Source organism: Coenobita brevimanus, chromosome 102 (genome assembly GCF_032717465.1).
Source record: "Coenobita brevimanus isolate Jiangsu-jjx chromosome 102, ASM3271746v2, whole genome shotgun sequence".
Taxonomy (NCBI): Eukaryota; Metazoa; Arthropoda; class Malacostraca; order Decapoda; family Coenobitidae; genus Coenobita; species Coenobita brevimanus.
Window position 1 is genome coordinate 4,688,847 of NC_137055.1, and position 20,181 is coordinate 4,709,027.

The 20,181-nt window shown below is 42.4% G+C and overlaps 1 protein-coding gene across 1 annotated transcript in view; it reads left to right on the plus strand.

The window, feature by feature from the left end:
- Positions 1 to 20,181, plus strand: part of LOC145415347 (fat-like cadherin-related tumor suppressor homolog) — a 394,573-nt gene that overhangs the window by 224,663 nt on the left and 149,729 nt on the right. The window contains exon 13 of the mRNA XM_080284623.1: positions 904 to 1,161. Coding sequence (XP_080140749.1) covers positions 904 to 1,161 — 258 coding nt within the window. The remainder of the gene's footprint in view (positions 1 to 903; positions 1,162 to 20,181) is intronic.

Consider the following 20,181-nt stretch of genomic DNA (forward strand, 5'->3'; position numbering starts at 1 on the left):
CAACTACTACTACTACTACTACTACTACTACACTACTACTACACTACTACTACTACTACTACTATACTACAACTACTATACTACTACTACTACCACCATTTTTTTTATAGTACTACCTATAGTACTACCTCCATCCATTGGTGAATTATATTGTGAAGATCAAAACCAACCTTGCTAATACAGTTCACCATTTGGAGTTGTAATGTGAAGGTTAACACTAACCCTCATATTACAATCCGTTGGCCCCAAGCACGCCAACGGCTGTGGTTACCAACCATCTACTATTACTGTTATTATTTTATTTTTTATTTATTGATATTACAGTGTAAATAAAGACATTAAACTATTGGAGTCGCTGGTCTATGCGACTCTCGACCACTGTAGCTTCGTAATCCATACCCGCCAGAGAGACAGACCTAAGGGCTGATGATCTTGTGCCCCTGAGACATAGCAGAGCAGACCTCACGAGGGAGAATGACAGTCGACAACTCATCCAGGCCATAACAGAACTCTGCGGTTGACGTTTCTTCTCAGAAAGAACCTCTGCCAGTCTTAAATAGAATCTCACTGCCTCTGGACCCATCCCACCTGATGTTGTGAACACAGAGGGAGTGAATCGACCTTGGTCCACATGTTGGATCCTTTCTTGATAATTTCTATTTTTTTTTCTTGTTCATTCCTCTTGTGTGCAGCTTCGAGAGACAGTTCACGATGACATGCTGCCATGAGATCGAATATCCTGATGTCGAAGAACGCTACTACTACTACTACTACTACTACTACTACTACTGCTGCTACTACTACTGCTACACACTACCACTACCACTACTACATCAGCTACCAAACTCTTCATAAACTGACCATGTAGAAGGTTACTAATATCCCCTTTGAACACTTCCCCAGGTGACGTCTTTGCACTTGGCCCCCCCCGTCTGGCCCCAACACCCCCAGGTGGTGGAGGTGAGCGAGTGGGCCAAGGTTGGGAGTGCCGTGGCCCGCCTGACTGCAGAGTCCACATCCCCACTACACTACTCTCTGACGGGGGGCGACGACTCGGGTGTTTTTACGGTGAGCCCGGCGTCTGGGGTGGTCAGGCTTGCTCGCCACCTGGACTACGAGGCCTGCACCTGGTACAACCTTAGTGTCACTGCCACTAGTTTGGTAAGAGACTCATTTTGCCTGCTTTAACTTCTACCTGACGAAATTCTTACCTGCATTATAAGACGGCAGGTGAGGAAGAGGGAAGCAAACTTTCAAGCTGCTATTATTATTATTATTATTATTATTATTATTATGAACTTCACATTCTGTGGGGTTCTTATTGATATTGTAGATATTATTTCTATTTTTGTGGGGGAAGAACTACATGGCTGGCATTCCAAGACCATTCGAGATGGAGACTTGAAATTTTCAAGTGTGATTTATTTTGGTTGCAGGCTTCTTTTGGCACATTTTTTTTTCTCCATAGAAGTAGCGCTGCACTAGTGTCCTCAATGTTATTTTTTTTCAATTTGTGTTCTCCTGTGCAGCAAAAACTGCTGAATCGATTGCTTTGTGAATGTTCCAGTATGTAGTTGTCAACATATACTCGTATATACTAGTGCAAATGGATATTGATAGTGAGATCCAACAAATATGTTTTGAGATTTTGACGGAAATCAGAATGGCCGCCTTATGCCTGAAAGTGTTAAATTGGAAAGAATTTGGCCGATTTTGACCAAACTCAGTGGAAATGTAGTGGGTCATTAGTGAACGTGATTTGCATAGTGTGAATGACCTTGACCTTGATCTCAAGGTCACAGGTCAAAATCCGTAAAAAAAATTGATATACCCCAAAACCCCCTTAATATTAGGTCTACAGTGATAACGAAAGTATTTTCATCTGGAATGTGGAGTTCTTTGAACGTTGCCCCAGCAGTTTCAGAATTCTAGTTATGGCTGTTATTATTATTATTATTATTATTATTATTATTATTATTATTTATTATTTTTTTTTTTGTGAAGATGATGATGATAAAAATGATGATTTGGTGTGGTGGGGGTGGTGTTGGTGATGGTTGTTGTTGTTGTTGTTGTTGTTCTGTTTCCAGCTCTTGGAATGCGTATTTACGTACATCACTGCCGATAGCAGACAGGTCAGCCTCCAATGCTCATTTTCAGTTTGTCTTAGCCCCACACCTTCCCATCACTCATTATCATCCCCACTCATCGACCTCAGCCAATTATTTATTAACTCTCCCTCCACCTCTAACCCAAACACGGTACCTCTGAGAGAAATCAGTCGAAAAAATCATTGTCAGGCCCGACACATCAACCTTCGATGCCTGTGTTTGCTGGGCGTCTTAACTCTACGCCACCTCACCATGCCTGCTTATCCCGTTCACCCCTTTCTGGTCACCCCACCAATTTTCTACGGAACTTCCAAGTGAAATATGTTTCCATGGCCAGCGCTGCGACATACATCGCCAGTCTGCACTACATGTACTAAACCTCCCCTGTTCACTACCCACAAGTAAACTCCTTGTACTCTAACTTGGCCGAAAAATGTCATCTCTCTGTCTTGATTGCCAACATGTAACAGAAGATTAACACTAGAAAACGGTGTCAGTCACGATGAAGTGATATGTAAAGGATGTAAGGTCATAATGCTATCTTTTTCGACCATTAAACTACGTGAAATAAGCTGCAAATTGACGAAAATCTGGGTCAAGTTAGAGTACAAACAGTATAGTTCATTCCACTCTTCTCCCCTATATCATTTCTGCTTACCCAACTCATTTTTTTCCTCCCTCACCCTTGAGTTATACCTTCTCTGCCTACCTGCAACACCCACCTCCACAGCATATCCTTCCATTGTCATGCACTTCTGTCCAATATCTATTCCAGACCATCCCGCGCAGTTTTCTCCTCCCACACCACCTATTCCTCCTCCGACATGGTGGATATTATTAAATTGCCGCCTCAAGTAGCAGCGCCTGTAGTTAAAGGATTTATTTGCTTCATCCTGCATAGTGCTGCCATAACCCATCCCATCCACTCGTTCCACTCACCCCGACATATTTCTTTTTGTCCCTCTTCGACGTGGACTTTACCAGCCTATCTATTACATCTATTTCCACAGCATTTGCGTGCACTTCCTCTGGCATAACCACCTCCTTTCACCAAGACAATCTGTCTCTCGCACATACCTCCACCCACCCCATCCATTTCTCCACTTCCACCCACTCCTGAAAAACCTGAATTATTGTATTTCACAGAGAATATCATTGACTTAGTTTATTTTTGGCACCCACATTTATAGGCCTGTCGTAAATCGATGTCCCTTGATCAATGCTCTCACGATATAGCTGCAGTGACCTGACAGGGCCTGAATTGCCTGAAAGTGCCTTCACTTGATCTTCATCGGTCATAATATGGATGAAAATATCTAAGATCACGAGGATAAATCTACTGTATGCTGCCGTCAAATAATGTAATTTGACCTTTTGATCAGATTCGGCCTGAGTGGATGTGTAGATAATGAATGGAATTGACTAGACTTACAAGGTCCTTAACTGATTTGACTGCCTGAATGGATTATAAAAGACTAAATACTCCTGAGCTTACTTAAATGTCATGAAGGGATGTAACTGGAGCTAACTGAACCATAGTGACCATACATAACTCTGAACAGACATGATCTGACATAAATGAAGCTAAACGAATGGGAACAACCTATGAATATGAATGACCTGAATGTGTGTAAGTGGACCTGACTAGAATTGACGTTACCAGATATGAACAGTCCTAACTAAGCCTAAATGGACTTGAGTGACCCTGAATGGCCGTAAACTAATTTGACAGTTTGCATGTATGTGAGCAACCGTCTGCTTTCTCCTGCTGCTCTTCTATCTCTTCCTGCCGCTCCTTTTACAGCCCCTTCTGCTACTCATTCTGTCTTCCCTTCTGCTGCTCCTGCCCCTCCTTCCCCCTCCCTCTGCAGCTCCTTCTGCCACTCCAGCATCTCCTGCCTGTCCTTCTGACACTTCTGTTTCCTCCTACTTCCCCCCCCCTCCCTTCTCGCCCTCTTCCTACCAGTCATTCTGTCCCTTCCTCTGCTACTCGTCATCTCCTTCCGCTATTCATTCTGTCCTTCCTTCCACCACCTCCTGCCACTCCTGCATCTCTATATCTGCCCCTCTTTCTGGCCCTTCCTTCTACCAGTCCTGCCCTGCCTTCTACAAGTCCCTTTGCCTGTCTATTCCTCTGTTACTCGTGCACCTCCTTCCGTTCCCTCGTTCTGTCACTCTTTCTGCCCCTGTTTTTACCTCCTTTTGCTACTCCTGCATCTCCTTCTGTCCCCTCCTTCTACCAGTTCTTCTGCCCATCCCTCTCTGACTCCTGAACATCCTTCTGCCACTCCTTCTGTCCATCTTTCCACCTTCTTCTACTACTCCTGCATTTCCTTCTGTTCCCTCCTATCAGTCCTTTTGCATATCCCTCTGCTTCTCCTGCATCTCCTGTTGCCCCTCAGACCACATCTTTGTGCTACTCCTTCAGCCCCTCCGTCCAGCTCCTTTTGCCCCACATCTTGCTTGATTTCAGTTCAAATCCAGACTTTTCCCAAAATAACCATACCATCTCTGCCAGACTCATTTCTGGCACAGATGGCATTAGTTCATCTAGTGGGGTGTGCACAACCTCCTAGGCGTTAACCAATCGGCCTGAAAGGGAACATGGCATCTTGACTCGAATTCATTTCACATGGGCACCCCCGCAGACTTCCCCAAATACCCGTATTGCTGTGTGTGACAGAATCATTTCTGGAATAGATGGCATATTAATTGCTACTACCGTGTCTCATTACTAAGTCTCACTGAATATCATGCCACCAGAATTCAGTGTTCAAGTTGTAGGAGTGAGCCAGTTCCGTCAGACGAAAGCAAACCGACTATAGATTAAATATCGTGTATGAGTCTAACTGAACGTAAAAAGACCAGAACTTTGCTGTTTTTACTGTAACTTGGCTTAAAACTGCAATGATTCCATGCTGAATGCTGAGTTGTAATAATAGATTAACACGAGCATTTGATGCCAGCCACGAAGTGGTATGAAATGGATATAAAGCAGTAACATTGTCTTTCACTGCGTGAGATAAGCTGTAAGAAGGCGAAAATCTGGGCCAACTTAGAGTAAGATGAGCATAGCATTAGTGAACCCAAATTAATCTTTATGGGCACGAACAGAATAACGACCACAACTACTCTATCTGGGTCCGTACGTGGTTGATATGACTTAAAACAGTCGATACGAGAGTACCTTGAATAGCCAGAATTGACCAATGGAATAATGGGCTAACTAGTTACTATACTCGCTTTACCTTAACTTGGCCTCGATTTTCGTCCGTTTGAAGCTCATAACACACAGGCCTTTGACAGAAAAAGATAGAGCTACTGCTCTGTATCCTTCCCAATTAGCTCAGTGGTAATATAAAACAATGCTACGGCTCAAACATTCCTTCCACAACACTTTATCGTGATAAGCATCATTTTGTAGTACTAATCAACTGTTAGAACTCAGTATTCAAGAAGTGGCGATGGTATTCTTGAACTCTGTTGGAATAAAACGAGAATAGTTAATTCATGCAGGAAAATATAAGCCATTTCGACTGTCGTTCCTGTGATGGACATACTGCTTGAAGAGTATGTCTGATGATGGTTATACTGGATGTCAGTTTTGCCAGCACGACTTAGGTACGCATTCAACGACCGGTCTTGTTTTGTTATATTTACTGTCTTAACACGACGTTATTGTTCTGAAGAGCCTTCCCCCACCCAGTCCTAAACGTGTTAATGAAAGCTATTTTGAAAATTCTGTCCTCACTTTGATTTGTTTTATTTATTATATTTTTATGGATACATACATATATATATATATATATATATATATATATATATATATATATATATATATATATATATATATATATATATATATATATGTATATATATATATATATATATATATATATATATATATATATATATATATATATATATATATATATATATACCGTATCTATATCAATCTATCTATTTATCTATCTATACTTATATTTATCTGTGTGTGTGTGCGTGAGTGTGTGTGTGTGTGTGTGTGTGTGTGTGTGTGTGTGTGTGTGTGTGTAATCCTTCTGCTTTTTACCCTTGATAAACAGCTGCAGTGACGTCATTTGTTACGCTGAGATGATCTTCCTAATCAATTTGTGTACACTCATAACTACGTCCTCGTGTTGAAGGGGATTTGCCGCTTTACTGCTAGTTTCTCCCTAACCCAAAAATATGATCACCTGGTGGAAGCAACAGTATAGCAGAAAACGACCTCCTCTAGTTGAAAATGTTATCCTTTAATATCAATGTTTTTTTTTATTTTGTTTCGCTGTGTGATAGAGGAATCAACATGAGGCTTAAGGATAAGGAACATAAAACGGTAGTGAAGCCGGTTTTGATGTAAGATGCTGCGACGTGGGCGGTGAAGACAACGCAAGAGGAAAAGTTGGATCTAGCGGAGATACGAATGTTGAGGTGGATGTGTGGAGTGACGCAATTGGCCAGGATTACAAATGAGAGAATCAGAGGGACAGTGAAGGTGGGTGAGGTATCCTAGAAGGTGCAGGAAAGAAGACTAAATTGGTATGGGTACGTGAGGAGAAGCGATGAAGATGTGTGGGGAGGAGAGTAATGGCAGTGGAGGTACGAGGAAGGAGGAATAAGGGAAGGCCGAAGAGGAGGTGGTTGGATTGTGTGAACGAAGATTGAAAGAGAGACGGCTGACGGGGAAGGAGGCGCGGGACAGAGCTGTATGGCGAATATCAGTCAAACACATCGACCCCATATAAAAGTGGGAAGAAACAGAAGATAAAGAAGAAGACTTTTGCTTGATCCAGCGATTTTATCCAGCTTGAGGGAGACTCTTTGACATGGAGGGGCTAGTTATATCCTTAATTAACCCCTTCGCCACAGAGACGGAGAAAGTCATCGAGTAAAACCGTATCGTGTCAGCAGGAATAAAATAAGGTCATAGTATTGAAGGAGTACCACAGGCGGAGGTTCACAAGAGCGGTGGAAAGGTCAACACATGCCTTTGATATTCCATTCGCCCCCTGCCATTTTCCCTGCCGGGTGAGTTTTATTGGCTCTCATTTCCCCCGAGAGAGACAGAGTGAGTGACACCATGAAGGACGCGTGGCCATCTCCATCACCAGTGGCCGAGGGATGGGCGAGGCCAATGACCTGGCTCGTATTCATCGCACCTCTTCCTAAGTGATTTATTTTGCATATTACACCTGAACAGTCCCGTCTGTGTTTACAAGTATATCGTTTTTATATATCGACATCCTTTACATTATTGCCCCACAAGAGGACACTGAGGTGTAGGGTGCAGAATAAATCGACGGGTAAAATGTGCTACGAGGCCCACAGTGCCTCCTAGAATACAGCCTATGGCTCGTATACTGTGTGACTTTGGAGGTTTTGTAACACCTTCTCTTTGATGGTTTACTCTGCACGTTGCACCTTATTATCCCTTTGTATGTTAGTGATTAAAACTCTATAGATATCAAAACGTTGGAAATAACATCCAAGAGAATGTGGTGTAATTTACAAAATAAATTACTAAGGAAGAGTGTTATTAAATCTCCTGTGCCATCTAGAATACTGCCTCATGACAGGAAAAAAGGTAAGAAATGTTAGCAAATCTAATTCCGGCAGGCGACTGTGGGCGAAATTTTACTCGTTATAGTGCATATAGTGGCGGGAACACACACACACACACACAAATTATTCCGTGAAACTCAGAATCTTTTTGTTATGCTCTTCTCTTGTCTACTTTACATTTTTTATTATAACATGTAATTTTTCATTTAATACCTTATTGTAGCCACAGTTGATAGGAAAGTATCGACGAATTTTTCATCGTGACGAGCTTCAGTCCCATCTTAATTTCTCCTTTCGTCTTTATTTTCCATTTTTTCCCCACTCCTATATGGGGTTGACGTGTTTGATCAGTCTTCTCTATACAGCTCGATCCTCCGTCTCTTCCCCGTCAACCGCTTGTCTTTCAAATCTTCGTTCACACATTCCATCCACCTCCTCTTCGGCCATCCCCTCTTGACCATATTTTTCTAATGATTAAGGTCGAGTTGTGTATCATCTTAAGACTATGACTACTGGTAAGATACTTGTGATAAGGAATTCTACTGCTTGGATAAAATTATCCTGATATTATGGACAGATATCAGACACTGGATATAATTTTTGCAAGACGCATCATTAACTTTAAGGGAATCATTATGAAGGCTGTTGTTAAACATGGCTACACTTAGGCGATCACTCTTTGATGAGATATTAGTTGGTCTCGAGGTCTGTACAACGAGAAATTATACCTAATCTATTGCCCTAAATCGGCCAGCAGAACTATGTGTGCTGTGGAATGTTATAAGGCTTGAAATATGTGCATGTGTAAGTACTGAAATGAGCCTGAAATAAATAGGGGAGTAAGTATGAATAAGGTAACATAGAGTTTAAGATGAAATGTAAAGCTCTAGATCGCAATTCATTAAAATCACTTATGTATTATGAAAAGTTAGTGGTTTTGATTTGGACTGTATTGTATATGTATCCAGTACATAATGATTCTGACGAGGAATTCTAAAGGCGTGTGAATAATGCTGCGGGGATGTCGGCTAACGAAGCAATGACAGTCTAGAAATGTGGACGTTCAAGGTTCAGTGAAGGTTAAAATGAGGTGACTGATATGGGCACTGGAGGAGGGCGAGGGGATGGGGGGGGGATACTGGTCCGGGGTTAAATACAAGGGCTTTGAGGGCCATCTGTGCTAGAATTACGCCGCCTTGGTAGCTCAAGACCAGTTTTCATTATACTATGTTCACTTCAATTGGCCTAAAAATGCAGGTCCTCCATCTTGAATACTGAGCTGTTAACAAGAGATTAAGACCAAAACATCAGCCTGGTCACGAAGAAGTGCTATGGAAACTATTTAGAGCCCTAGTCTTACCTTATTCTGCCACTGAGCAACAAGAAAAATGGCAGTAAAGGGAAAAATATTTCTGTGAAGTTAGGTGAACGAATAAATGACGGAGAGAAGCGGACCAAGAGAATACTGACCCCTGTCACCATCATCATTAGTCGCCATCATCATCTTATTGCCCTCCCTGCCAAAGACGGGATGAGTCAGGATGCTGAAATAAGGAGAGGAAGTAAATAACTGGGATGACTATAACACTTTCTTTTTCTTATTTCCCACCGTCACTACAAAATAAATTGAGACTAATATAGTCATTTACCATAAATAGGCCTAGATTCTTTTCCATTTTCAGCCTTTTTCATGGAAATTAGTGGCAGAATAAGACAGTACTGTGGCTCTGCATCTTTTCCATAGTTCTCCTTGGCTAGCATCATATTCTAATGTTTATCTATCGATACAAATCAGTATTCAAGATGGACATACGGCAGTTCTAGGCCAGATTAGAGTAAAAAGAATACAGCTGCAGCTCCCGTGGCTTACGTCTAATGTACAGTCGCCATCAAAAGTCAAGCCACTTCTCTTGCTTCTCTCTCCGAGGACTTTGAAATCATTGTGGTAAATTTTCAGGAATTAACACTGGTGACACTGATCTGTGGCAAAATAATGTCATCACTGTCAGTTGCTGCGGATGCAGCACACTGATTTTTAAGTCCATAAAGTGAAAAACAAGAGAGTCGACTGGACTTTTGATGACTGTACGTGGAGTAATGACTGTACAAACTACACAAGATGGGTGGGAGGAGGAAGTATAACATGACTATCAGACAGCTCGAAAACTTTATTGGTGGAAGTCATGGTGCATGAGTTACTGCGTCCAGCTTGCAAGTGGAAAAATCAATATTAGATTCACGGGCCGGTCAGACTCTTGGACAGACTGTTTTTCGGTGCCTCTCTTCATCCAGGAGTACAGCTCGAGACAAAGGTGAAGTATCGATTGAGCATTTCGTTTTCCGATAGAAAACTGGAATTTAACAATTTAATTGTCTACCTTAATGTTCCCAGTATACCGATAGTCGCTAGATATGTTTTCTTTTTTATTTGATGCTCATTCTCTTCGACTTTTTTCATATAGGCCTATTATATATATATATATATATATATATATATATATATATATATATATATATATATATATATATATATATACATATATATATAAATAAAATATATATATATATAAATGAAAAAAAAAATATATATATATATATATATATATATAAATAAATAAAATATATATATATATATATATATATATATATATATATATATATATATATATAAATAAAATATATATATATATAAATGAAAAAAAAAATATATATATATATATATATATATATATATATATATATATGCAAGGAAGAAGGAACCAAGGGCTAGAAGTCCACAAGACCGTTCCCTCCCGGAGAAAATAAAAACAAAATAACAGAGAGCCAAAGTAGAGATTCCCCATCTACATGTTTGTCTGTTCATCCATCAGTCTGTCTGTCTGTCTGTCTATACACTTATCCATCACTGGTTCATAACAAACAAACAAACAAGAGAAAGCATTAAGAGGGCACAACACGTGCTCCCTACACTTGGTCTGCGGGCCGAGCATTGACTTAGCCACACGACCTTCAGCTTCGACCGTTTGTCCTCAAAGCGTAATATTTTATTCTTATCTGACCTTCCACCCTTCATCGAATATCGTCCCAGTCTGATCAAATCTGTTTGAGTTGATTTTGCCCTAAACTTTGATTTCTGACTTATCCTTGGCGGACCACCAGTCATTCAGCCAAGGTTTGTCCAGATCGAATGAAAAACTGTTGGCTTTATAAAGTCGAGAATATAACTTTCTCCTGTGACCATGACCTTTGACGATTATTCTAAAAATTTTATCCTACGTCCTTGCCTAACATTGCATTATTCTACCAAAATTGGTGTAGATCATATAAAACACTGTTTAAGGTGACCTTATGTGACCTTGAACATTGACCTATTGTTCCCAAGATAAATGATCATCTATTTGGCTTGCTCTCACCCTTTCATCAGATTTTGTCAAAGTCGGATCAAAACTAATTTCTTCATACTATTAACGCACAGACAAACATGGATCAACCTAAGATCTTTCCCTCTGATCTTGGCTTTTGATTGTTCTTAGAATCCAATATCTCTGTCTTGGCTGATCTCAACCATTCTACCAATTAAATCGAATCGTGAATGCTTAAGCTGATCATGCGTTGTGGCATCGACAATTGATTGATTATTCAGAAAATCGAATCCCTTATTTCTTGCTTTACCATCAACCCTTCTCCCAAGATGGTCTACATCAGACGAAAACTATTAAGCCGACCTTGTCATGTGACCTTAAGCTCTGACTTACTGTTTTGTAAAACAGTAAATCCAGTGCTTGACTGATTTAAGCTGTCCTAAAGGTTGGTTAAAACCACATCAACACTGTTTCAGTTAAAACACACACACACACACACACACACACACACACACACACACACACACACATCTCTCTCTCTCTCTCTCTCTCTGAGCCCATCTAAACTACACCCCACCCATCTCCGCAACACTGCCAATCATCACTCCACCCTGCCTATAGTCACTGTACCTCGCCCATCTCCATTACTCGCCGCCCATCTCCATTACTTGCCGCCCATCGACACCTCACCCCGCCTATCTCCACCTCACCCAGCCAAAGTACATTTCACCCATCCCATCTCCACCTCACTCCGCTTAATCCCTACTCCCACTCCCTGTCAAGCCAACCAGCATTATCATTCCACCCCATACCTCGCATGTCTGCCTCTATTAACCACTCCCTATCAACCCCACCTGCATCTCCACTACAACCCACCTATCTCCTCTGCCTGACCTCTCCCCTACCACACCCTGTCAACCTCACTCTCATCTTCACTCCAGCCAGCCTATCACAACCCCACTCCCATCTCCACCCCAAACTTCATATTTTCACTCCCAAGCCCTGTTAACCCCACCCCCATAACTCCCTGTCAGTGACATCATTCTCCACCTGCACTTCCTGTATACCCCACATCCTTCTCCACCCTTACTCCCTGTCAACCCCATATCATCTCCACCCTACCCATCCTGTCTGCTTCCCCACTCAGTGTCAGTCCCCCATTCATCTCCACCTCACCCTTCCAGTTTCCAGCCCCCCATTCATCTCCACCCCACCCTTCCAGCCTCCAGCCCCACTTGCTGACAACCCCAGATCTCCACTCCACCTTTCTTAGCACCAGCCCCATTCCCAGTCAACCCCACATCCATCTCCCCTCCATCTTTCTTAACTCCATCCCTACTCCCTTCAACTCCACATGCGCCTCCACCACACCCTTCATATCCCTACCCCTACTCTATGTCAACCCCAAGTGCATTTTCACCCCACACTTCACTTCTTCACTATTGCCTTCCATCAAATCCATCCACGACCTCCATTCTCTGCCAATGCCACTTCCACCCTCAACTCCACACAATATTTCGATCAATTCCCTTCTGGAAGCATGACTTGCAGCTTCCAAAAGATTAACCCGCCCCATCCCGTCGACGTATGGGTACGTTGCAACGATTTGCATTTGCCAGTCCCGGCGACGTACTGGTACGTCGTGCAATTGCAAGGTCCCTAATTTGCACAATTTTCAATTTTCGCACATGATTTTTCGTATGTATACACGGGACACCTTCCTCTATTCCTCTACAAGATGCCAAGCAGGGACAATGCCTTACACTGCATAACCTCCCCCCTCCCCCCCTCACGCCATTGTCTTGGCAAAGGACCTGTTACCAGTGACCTGGCTAGTAAAGATATTCAGGGCCAGAGTGATTCCCCAATCGATGACAATGTGGAGGACAATGTTTACATAGCATTAGAAGAAACAGCCAGAAATAATGATCAGGTAATGTGGCAAAAAAAGGTCAGGTATGGTGATTAGCTAGTGAGTGAAACAATGCTTATAATGCCTTTATTACTGCTTGAAAACCAATATACTCTCATACTACACATACATTCGTACCAAGTAAATAAATAAATACCATTTATGAGTGGATAAAATAGTTACCCTCCCATAGAACTCGTTTTCTTTGGTGCCAGCATGTTAGAAAACCCACTCAGGTAAGGAGGAACCCCTACCTGGATTGGGCACTTTAAACCTCAGGTGAGCGATTTTTCTATGAATTTTCAATGTTTCTCACCAAAAGCGAAGGTTTTAGCCAAAAATTTTTTTTTCGAAAATACCTCGGGACTGGGGGATGTCGGAGGTGCGGAAAACCTCGGGATGTGACGGGTTAAGTGTGCTAAGCCGACTCCGTTCCTTCTTTACCCCTGCACAACTGCTGACTCTATACAGAGATTTTATCCGCCCCTGCGTGGAGTACAATTCTTATTTATGGGGAGGCTCCCCACATACTGCTCTTCTCGATAGGGTGGAGTCAAAGGCTTTTCGTCTCATTAACGCTCCTCCTCTTACTGACTCCCTTCAACCTGTCTCTTCGCCGCACTGTTGCATCTTTATCTCTTTTCTCCTGCTTCTTCAATGGTCACTGCTCCTCTGAACTGTCTGCATGCATTCCTCCACCTCTACGACGGGCGCGTAGCACCCGTCTAGCAGCAAACTCTCATCCCTTTTCTGTCCAACTCTCTAATGGAAGAGTTAACCGTTACACCCAGTCCTTCATTTATGCAACAGGTCAACTCTGGAACTGTCTCCCTCTGTCTGTATTTCCTGTTTCCTATGATCTCCAGTCTTTCAAACGCAGTGTGTCCAGGCATCTCGAAATGATTGGATCTTGAATTTGGCTCTCTCTTGTATTTTGTTTTTCTCATGGAAGGAACAGTTTTGCAGGCTTGTTGCCTTTGGTTCCTTCTTCCTCACATAAAAAAAAAAAAAAAGAATACTTTCTCGTGGTGGCATCCGAATAACAGGGCGGCGTAACTACCCGGTTATACAAACGTCCCTTAGCTACTTCAGTATTGCTCGAAAGGAGGGTGGGGGACTGCAGGAGAAGGACACTGGGTTCACGGTTCAGAGTAGCCTGGGTCCACAAAAACAATAACAACAACCCTGCAGGAACGACGGATTATTTTATCTTTTACCGATTCAGGCCGGGACTTGTTTTGCTGCTTTGATCTTCAGACGATTTTATTCTGCTTATATAGGGACAATGGACATTTTCTACCTCCACCGGAAATCTACTCGAGTTATATATATATATATATATATATATATATATATATATATAGATAGATATATAGATAAATATAGATATAGATATTTCATACATTTGTTTTTCAATACAAGCTGGCGGGACAGGGGCTACACTACTTACTTCCGACAATTAAGGCGAGGATGACCTGCCTCACTCAGCCCTAGTGACAGAATATCAGCAACAAAACCTCTCCCTCCCTCAGATATAAACCCTTACTATCCCTGTACAACTGGGACTTCTTAGCTCACTAGACCACCGGGCATCATCTGATTATATGGTTACCACCCATAGCAGTAATGGTTTCCTGGATACCATGAAACCTTTACTTTGCTTTTCTCTGTCTATCTATCTATTGCCAGACTCCTTAATCCTGTAAGGGGTGGCCACAAACAAATCGCTTCCATGTCGCCCTGTCCCCCGCTATCTTATTGCCCTGCTCCCAGCTCACACTCCCCTCTCTCGTATACCTCTCCACTCCTTCCCTCCATCTCATCCTTGGCCTCCCACTCCCTCTTCCCCCCCCCCTCCACCTTACTCACGTACACTCTCCTCGTCATTCTATCACTCTCCATCCTCTCCACATCGCCAAAACCTCAGTGTATTTCTCCTAATGCTTCCTGTCACACCCACATCCACACCACAGCGCACCTTCACTTCCTCATTTATCAGTCTGTCTCTCCATGTGACTCTACATGCTCCTCTCAAATGACTCATTTTCACTGCCCTCACTCTCGACTTCTGTCCCTCCAACAAGGTTCAAGCTTCACATCCATACGTTAGAGTTGGTATCACAATACTGTCATGTAGTAGCTTTTTCACTTCCATGCCCACTTCCCATTTTCTTATTACTGCTTTCAAGGAACCAGCAACCTTTCTTCCCTGTTGTACTCTTTCAAGCACTTCACCCTCTAAACTTCCGTCCTTGCTCATCACACTACCCAAGTACTTAAATGCACTTACATTTTGTATTTCCTCCTCATCCAACATCACTGTACATTCACTGACTTCATTTCTCTCGAAGTCCATAACTTTACTCTTCCTTACGTTCACCTTTAGAGTCCATTTCTTACACATTCTCCCAAACTTAGTCACCGAGATTTGCAGCTCCGCCTCATCTTCACTTAACACAGTATGATCTGCAAACAACAGTACAGGGAGTTTCCAAACTCTACCCTCCCTCGCCAGGGCTGCTCTAACATCCACTGCCCTACTTGTATCTCTTTTATAACCCCATCCATATGCAGATTGAACAACCATGGAAACATGACACATCCCTTTCTCAACCCAGTCTTCAGATAGAAAAATTCACTCAGTTCACTATCCACACGCACTGCAGCCTTAGCACCCTCATACATACTCTTCACGGCCTTCAGCAGCTTCCCATCTACTGCAGATATTCTTACTGCATTCCATAATCATTGTCTGTCCATCCTGCCATATGCTTTCTCCAGATCCATGAAGGCTGCATACAACTTCTTTCCCTTCTGTAGAAACTTTTCCACTAAAGATCTAAGAATAAATATCTGATCTACACAATCTCTTCCCTTCCTAAAACCTCCCTGTTCTTTTCCAACTAATTTCTCTGTTATTTTCCTGACTCTGTCAATAGGTATCCTACCATATACGTTTCCTGTTACACTAAGAAGGCATATACCCTTATGATTACCACACACTTCTTTTTCCCCTTTTACTTTGTACAGGTGAATAATTATACCTGACTTCCAGTCCTCCGGAACTCTACCTTCCTCCCAGGCCAATCTGCACATCTTCCACATCCATTCTACTGCCATCTCTCCCAGATGCTTCAGCATTTCACCACACACTCCATCACTTTCTTCATTGCTTCCACAACTTCCATCCTACTGATTTCTTCCTCTCTTCTCACATCCCTCCTTCTCCCAGCCATTCCCCAGCCACTTATACTTCCATTACTCTCATTCTCTATGTTCAACAATTCTTTAAAATGTTCTCTCCATCTGCTCACTTTTTCTCCTTTCTTCACTAGTAATCTACCATTTTTATCTTTCACTCCGAACTAACTTCTTTGGCACCCTGTCTAACTCTTTACCTCTCTGCAGAACATTTTCTTATATTCCATCTACTTTACACTCAAGTTTCTTCCAAATTCCTCATCCACTCTCTCCTTACTCTCTCTTACTAATCTTTTCACCTCTCTCATCCACTCTTCATATAACTCTCTCTCCCGTCTCTCAACTTCTTCCACACCCCTGTTTCTCATCCACTCACTATGTGCTTTCTTCTTTTGTGCCACAGCTTGTCTCACCTCTTCATTCCACCACTCTGTTCCCTGCAACCCCTTTCGCCTTCTCTTCACCCCACGCACCACCGCACATGCTGCACAGATTTCTTATGTGAATATCTTGCACACACCTTCCACGTCCCCCATCTGCTCCAATCCATATTCACCCAGTCGCTCCTCCACTTCCCTTTTCTGTTCTGCCTTTTTCCCCTTCTCTTGTAACTTTTCCACACTCATTGTATGAACTACTGCCTCCTTTCCTTCCCTTCTTCTATTTCTCCATTTCATTTGGAATTTGATTCTGACCACCACCAAGTGGTGGTGAGAAAGTCTACTCCCCCAACCTCTATATACTCTTGCATTCATTACACACCTCATCCTTTCATCCACACACACATATTCAGTTATTGTCTTCCATTCATTCTATTCACCACCCATCCTTCCCATCATTCGCCACGTACACCTATGGATCATTATGTGCCTGAAGAGGGTATTAGTTATCACCAACCCCTTCCCTGCACAAATGTCCACTAAAGCACTGCCATTCTCATCCATCTGTGCAGGCACACCCCATTCACCAACTACTCCATCCACCTTCACATTCCCTACTTTTCTATTCATATCTCCAGTCATAAACACTCTCTTATTCCTTTTAAACTTTTCCATGCACACTTCCACATTTGTCCAGAACTCTTCTCTCACTCTGCTTGCACGATATTGCATTGGCATATACACGCACACAATCGCCCACAAGTGTAGTCCAGCTTTCCATCTTACCCATACAGTTCTTGATCCAACTGATCCATACTCTCCATCTGTTACAACAATGCACACGCTTCCTTTTGCCATCTCATTCTCATCTCCTCCCGCGCATATACCCCATCCATTCTTCCATTGTCTCACACTCTCACCTTCCCATTTAGTTTCAGTTAATCCACATACATCCACCTTCGCACCCTCAAGCACCTGGACAATCTCTCTTTCTTTCACCTCTTCATTTGCACTCCTTATATTCCATGTAGATTTCCCTACCATGTCCTTCGTTCGGTCCTTAGTCGTCACCTTTTGGTCAGTCCTGGTCCGAGGCTTCTTGTTCATATTTTTAGTTAGTTATTTTCGTGGAAGGGGCACTAACCATCCGCCAACACACTTGATGTCACGCAACATAAAAATAATTGTTTAAACTAAAGGAGTTGTATATAGCCTTCACTCTCATCTTCACTACTAGGTCACTCAGCTGATTGAAACAGTCTGGCAGTAACAAACGTAAGACAATAACACGTCCTCGTGCTGAATCAGTTAATAGCACATTTTTCTCCCCCCCCCCGAACTTAAATTTCCCACCAACATAAGATTGTTTCTTCAGAGGTAAAGTTGCATCAGGTGGTAGTAGTGGATGGAACTGATTGGAGGAAAGATAGAGATAAAGTGATGAGTTTTCATATCCTTGACCATTTTGTCTTCTCCCCCCCCCCTCTTCCTCACATCCATTTCTTTTCCTTCCAATGTCACACCTACTCCTTTTGATCCTCCATCCTCCATCGCATCCCCTCCCGCTTTATTCTCTTCTTTTCTTCATTACCTTCTTGCTCAACCTCGCCATATCAACCTCATCATATTCTCATCCCTTCATTCTCCTTTCCCTCACAGCTTCCTTGTTTTATTTCTCCAGCCACCTTCTCTACTTCCTTCCGATCCCACTTCAACCTTCGTCCCTTCCTTTCTCACCTTTTCCCCAGTTTCTTCCCAAGTCATCCTCATTCCATTTCTTCTTGTCACATCCTCCTGTCCATCCTCCCATTCATCCCCGCCCTCCTTCTTCCCGTCAACGAACTTCCTATTCCTTCCTTTCCTAAGTATGTCATCCGTTTTCCTCGTCTTTCACACACTCCACTCTCAATTCCTTCTCTCCATCCTTGATCTTTTGGTTGGTATATAATTGTATTGGGTTCACTTGTTCTCTGGACCCTAACTCACCCTACCTTGGTGTGGGAAAGGAGATCTGGATGATGGTGATATTATAACGCCATGAAATTACAAACTTGTGCTACTTCAAAAACACAGCCAGTATCTGACTGCAATGTACCACCAGCTTCGTTAAGCATCACGATAAGGCAGTCTCGATGCCTGCTTCACGAGGTCTAAAAGCCATGAAACCGTCACACAATTATGACACTGCTGTACTTCCTGACCAATGGCATTGGGTTTGGTGGCGGATTCAAGCGGCCGCGACCGCGATGAATGTTGAATATATAGCATGTACGACAAGTTGCAATGAGCCACCGGGACTGTAAAACATCTGCAGCATCTGCAGAGGGAGGCATTAAAGCCTACCTACACTGCATCTGATTTAGATGTATGATGAAGGTGCACTGATGTAACAGACTTTTATATCCGAGAGGCTAGGTTTCACTGGTAAAGATGCCCTTATTGTATGCGAGTATCTAAGACGGTTATCATGGTGGAATGGCCCTCTTTCCTGATCTACTTGTTATGGCTGATTACCATGTAGCCTGCTGTACCTGGGCAGTACCAATGGTGGCTGTTTTAAGAGACGAATGTTGTGTTTTCATGTACTGTACATATTTTGGTGACATATATAAATCATTGTCAAAGGCCTTGTCCCAGTCCGCCACGTACTTATTCGGCCAAGAGGTGTACTCTACCTGGGAACGCAGTTTAACTTACATAAATGTATTTCACATAAATGTGACTTAGATTAGACATTCAGTTATCAAGATTCAGCTCAGAACTGCTTTTCCATAATGTGCAATTTCAGACGTTTCAAAACAGGGGCAGGGTACAGTGCCGTGCGAAGTTTGTAGTTTATGTTAATTTAATCTTTTCAGCAAGGTAGAAGCGGTGAAATAAGATGCGATGCACTGTGTCCTGCCTTACATGTTTCTCATTCCTCCCCGAACGTCAGCGAATGTTTTTGTCGTCTCGAACATCGTCGTGCTGTTGTTTGTTTGTCCATGCTATTCAAGATTTATTTGAACACAGCTTACCCTATACATGTTTGTCTCTTTTTTTTTTTTTTTTTTTTTTTTTTTTGTGTCCGACTTCTGGGCATAGGCTTCACAGCCTGCTCTCAAGGCCCAGTAGTCCTCCTGCATACCATACACCTCACTACATGTCACCACTTCGGCGCTAACACCCACCGTCCATATTGAATACATGCTAGGGCTGTCTCATACAGGACTGGTATATTGATGCATATATCTGTTAGATTTGCTGGGTTCTCTTGAGCACATCATCCATTCTGTTTTCATCCACCTAAGAGATGAGCCATTCACATCCAGACATGTTTCCTACCTTGCAGAGTAGGTCTCTGGGATCTCAAATGTTCGTAGTGTGAGTCATATCCATTTTTGAGGTGAAGTTAAGTCTTATCTGTGTATGCTTCGAAAAATTTGTTGCGTTGTTCTGTATTGTAGCTTTTTATCTGCTTATTTGCATTCTGAACTTTGAATTTTTCTTTGTTTGTGTGTATCATATATTCGTTACTCTTATGTAGTTCATTTGACAACTTCCATCGCCGCAACCAGCCAGGAAATTGTTACATGAAATATTTTTGTTATCTGTATGTCCAATAATATGAAGGATTAAAAAAATATATAAGG